This window comes from Mus caroli, unplaced genomic scaffold (genome assembly GCF_978045245.1).
Source record: "Mus caroli unplaced genomic scaffold, Mus_caroli_1 scaffold_7, whole genome shotgun sequence".
Lineage (NCBI taxonomy): Eukaryota > Metazoa > Chordata > Mammalia > Rodentia > Muridae > Mus > Mus caroli.
Window position 1 is genome coordinate 118,673,322 of NW_028227262.1, and position 3,699 is coordinate 118,677,020.

A 3,699-nucleotide genomic window follows, 5' to 3' on the forward strand; every position below is an offset into this window, starting at 1 on the left:
AGGGGGGCGAGGCCGGCAGGCTGCCCAGAAGTTGCGATCCGGGACTTGCGCGCATTGAAATTACCTGGCTCGCCAGCAGCGGAGAGAAAGCGCAGACAAGATAATTTCTCAGGCTGCTGGGAATGCCATAGCCCGCGCGGCAGCGCGATCCAGGGGTGTCCTCGGGCCGGGGCGGGTCCCCGCCACCCCCGCAGGCTTCAGTGCGTCAGGGCGCGTCAGGCGGGGCGGGCTCGGCTCCGGCAGCAGCGGCTGCGGGCGGCGAGCGGCGCGCACCGGCTTCCAGCTCGTCTGGCTCCAAGCGGCGGGACGGACGCTCCCGGGGACTCTCCGGCCCGCGGCTGGCCGCGCTCGGACGGCGCTCGCCCGCAACCGGGCGCCGCCAGCATGTCGGCCGCCGTGGCTTGCCTGGACTACTTCGCTGCCGAGTGCCTGGTGTCTATGTCCACCCGCGCCGTGCTGCACCGGCGCGCAACGGACCCCGAAGGCGCGAGCGCAGCGGCTGTCTCCGAGGTGGGTGCAGTGTCTCGGGAGTCGGCGGGGAAGGGTACCGGGTCACGGGGGGTGCTGTGGATACCCCCGGTCCTCCAGGTCCCCGCCCCGAGCCCCGGAGAAGGCGATGGCGCGCCCCACCTGCTGGCTGCGAGCGCTTTGGCTGATTTAAGTTGTGGTGCACGGGAAGACTTCAGAGAAGACTCCGAAGAAGCTCCGTGTGCCTCAACTAGCTGCTTCGAGCCGACCTGGTGCTCCAGCCCTACTGGGGGCTCTGAGCCTACCCAGGCCTTCTTCGAGGATGAGCTCTCTGACGCCGAGAGCTCCTGCAGTGATTCTGCTATCCTGGATGCGCCTGAGGCCTCAGAGGAGCCGGATGACAGCGGAGAAGTGCCCGAGGGGCCCCCAGGGGCCCGCCCTGCGCCATCAACGGGCCCGACGTACCGAAGGAGGCAGATTACGCCCGCATCCAAGCGACATCAGTGCTCCTTCCACGGCTGCAACAAGGCCTACTACAAGTCGTCGCACCTCAAGTCACACCAGCGTACCCACACGGGGGAACGCCCCTTCTCCTGTGATTGGCTCGACTGCGACAAGAAGTTTACGCGTTCTGATGAGCTAGCCCGCCACTACAGGACGCACACCGGTGAAAAGCGCTTCTCCTGCCCGCTGTGTCCCAAGCAGTTTTCTCGGAGCGACCACCTGACCAAGCATGCTCGTCGCCATCCAACTTACCATCCCGACATGATCGAGTACCGGGGTCGTCGTCGCACTCCCCGCCCTGAGCCACCACCCCCAGCCGTGGTGGAAAGCTCTGGTTCCGACTCCGGCTCCTCTTCTGGCCAGGAGACCAGCTTCACTGCTTGCCTGTAGGACTGTCTTGCTGTCTATCTATCCCTCAAGCACAACCTCCACCCCCGCTGCCCCCCAGGCCGTTGTCCATGCCTTCTCTCTGTCCATTCCTATTTTCCAAGGTCATTAGACCGAGGCACAGACTGGTTGCTCCGCATTGGGGATGGGTTCAGACAAACTTGTCGGACTCTGGAGAGGGACTGGGAGCCAGAAGTTAGCAGGAAGTCCTGCAACACAAACATCTTCTGAAATGAACGGTTTCTTCCAAACAGCCTGCAAGAACCTTTGAGAAGGGATGAACTCTCCAGCGTACTGAAGTTTCTTCCCTCCATGGCACCAGAGATGTAAAACTGAATTCTGAGATGCTGGAGGATCTCCAGTCCCAAATGACTCTGGTGCCTCACCCATTGGCCAGGGCGGACTTTGGAGAGGGTGTCCAGGGTGGCAGCCTTGGAAATGTCCAGACTTGGATGAAGAGAGGCCTTTGGAAACAGAAAATATTTCTATTTCTGTAAACAGCAATGTTTACTAATTTATTTTCGGTATCTTGTAAACAAAAATTCAGGTTGATGGGAAGCTAATGTCTTTGACTCTCCCGATTGCCCCAGCTACCTCTGCTTTGTGGATGTATGGCTGGGAGATGCTTTTTGGTGCCTGGGGAGTGGTATGAGTCTGCTTGCAGTTCCTATAGCGTAATTTTGAACCCTGCACTAGCATTGTAACCTTTTTTTTTTTTTTTTTTTTTTTTTTCAATTCCTTCTCAGGGGTGGTAACTTTCTGGCTCACGATTATGGAGAGATTGGTTAAGTAATTGGAAACAATCATAACAGCACAAGAGAGAAAAGGCTAGTCTGAAATAGCTTCTCCTTCACCTAGAATGCAAGCTCAAGTAACTTTTGAGTGGGACAGGTACAAAACAGCACTTTTCACGACCTTTGTTAGCTGTTCCATTGGAACGGAGAGATGAAGTTCCTGATGCCCCACCCTAAGTAATCTTAGGGGTAGTAGAGTCTATTCACCTCTTAGTGGCTAAGTAGGGCTTAATTTCAGTGAAGGTCTGCACATTGTTGTTTCTGTTGCAGGTGAATTGGTGGGTGAGGGGGGGAAGTGAGAGACTGGTTTATTTTAGAGAGCTGCTGTCTTGGATTTGGGGTGGGAGCAGCTAGACAATAGCTGTTATCAAATAGGAGCACCTTTCTCTAGCATCAGAATCTTAGGTTAAAACCTCAGGGCCCTTCTGCCCCCTTGAAGGAATAAGACATCAGGAGTATTCTTCTGTTGTGTGTCCCAGCTACTGTGGATTGAAATTACTGATGTTTGTGTGCGCGTGTGTGTGTGCGTATACGTGTGTGTTTCTTTCATTAAATATGAGGCTGAAAGGCCTTTCCTAACCCGATGAGGTCCCCTATGATCCCCCTCCTGCATATCTTAAACCACCCATCAATCACACTTGTAAAGGGTGTTGTGATCTCATGGAGTTGTAAGAGGCACTTGAGTAAGCAAGTTGCTTTCCCCTGTTTTATAGATTAAAACGCTTATGCTTAAATTATCTTAAAAGTTATATGCTAAGTTTCTGCCAAGAGCTAAGAGTAAAAGTAAAATGTATTGACTTTTAAATGGTGTTCCTTTGTGATTGTGTTCCCATGTTCTCACCCTACCTCCCTATCACCATGATCCCCTGCCATCCTGTTTTCTGCTGCTGCTATAAATCTTTAAATGCTGAGAACTTACCTGAGTCCTTTGGCGTTTGTATTTAATAACAAAACCCCTTTCTTAACAGGCTAAGTTCATCTCATGTCCACGCCCTGCAGACTTGGGTGAGACTGTTTCTTTAGCATCCTGGGAGGGACTTTTCTTTGGAGCTGATAGACTCTTTATGTCATTTATCTTCTGTTTCTGGTCCTGGGCATTCAGGTATCCTCGAGAGAATAAATTATTACAAGCAGAGTATTGAAATGCTACTGGGTTCTCATAAACTATGTGAGGGAGAGATCCTTGGATTGGCCCAGGGAAGGTAGCCTGTAATCCTCAGGAGGGTTATTTTTTTTTAGTGAGGAAAGGAAGAGCAGGTAGGATTGCCCTTGAATTACACAGAGGAAGATGAGGTCCCTAACCTGTTTTTTTGTTTTGTTTTGGTTTTTGGTTTTTGGTTTGTTTTTTGGAGGGAGGGCGGTTTGTTTTGTTTTGTTTTGTTTTGTTTTGTTTTGTTTTTTGTTTGCTTTTGCTTGTCTGTTTCTTCATGTGAGGCTAGATCATTTGGGTACTCTATGGCCCACTGAGGTAAGGTTTTCTCTTTGCCCCCACCCTCAGTAGAAGATCTACTACTGGGTAACTGAACTAAAGAAGCTAACAAGAACC

At 52.2% G+C, this 3,699-nt stretch overlaps 1 protein-coding gene across 1 annotated transcript; it reads left to right on the plus strand.

Moving 5' to 3' along the window:
• The first annotated feature begins 384 nt into the window (after positions 1–384).
• On the plus strand, positions 385–1,362 carry Klf14 (KLF transcription factor 14). The gene has a single exon (XM_085839737.1). It carries the CDS (start codon positions 385–387, stop codon positions 1,360–1,362), a length of 978 nt encoding a protein of 325 aa, XP_085695863.1.
• The last annotated feature ends 2,337 nt before the right edge of the window (positions 1,363–3,699 follow it).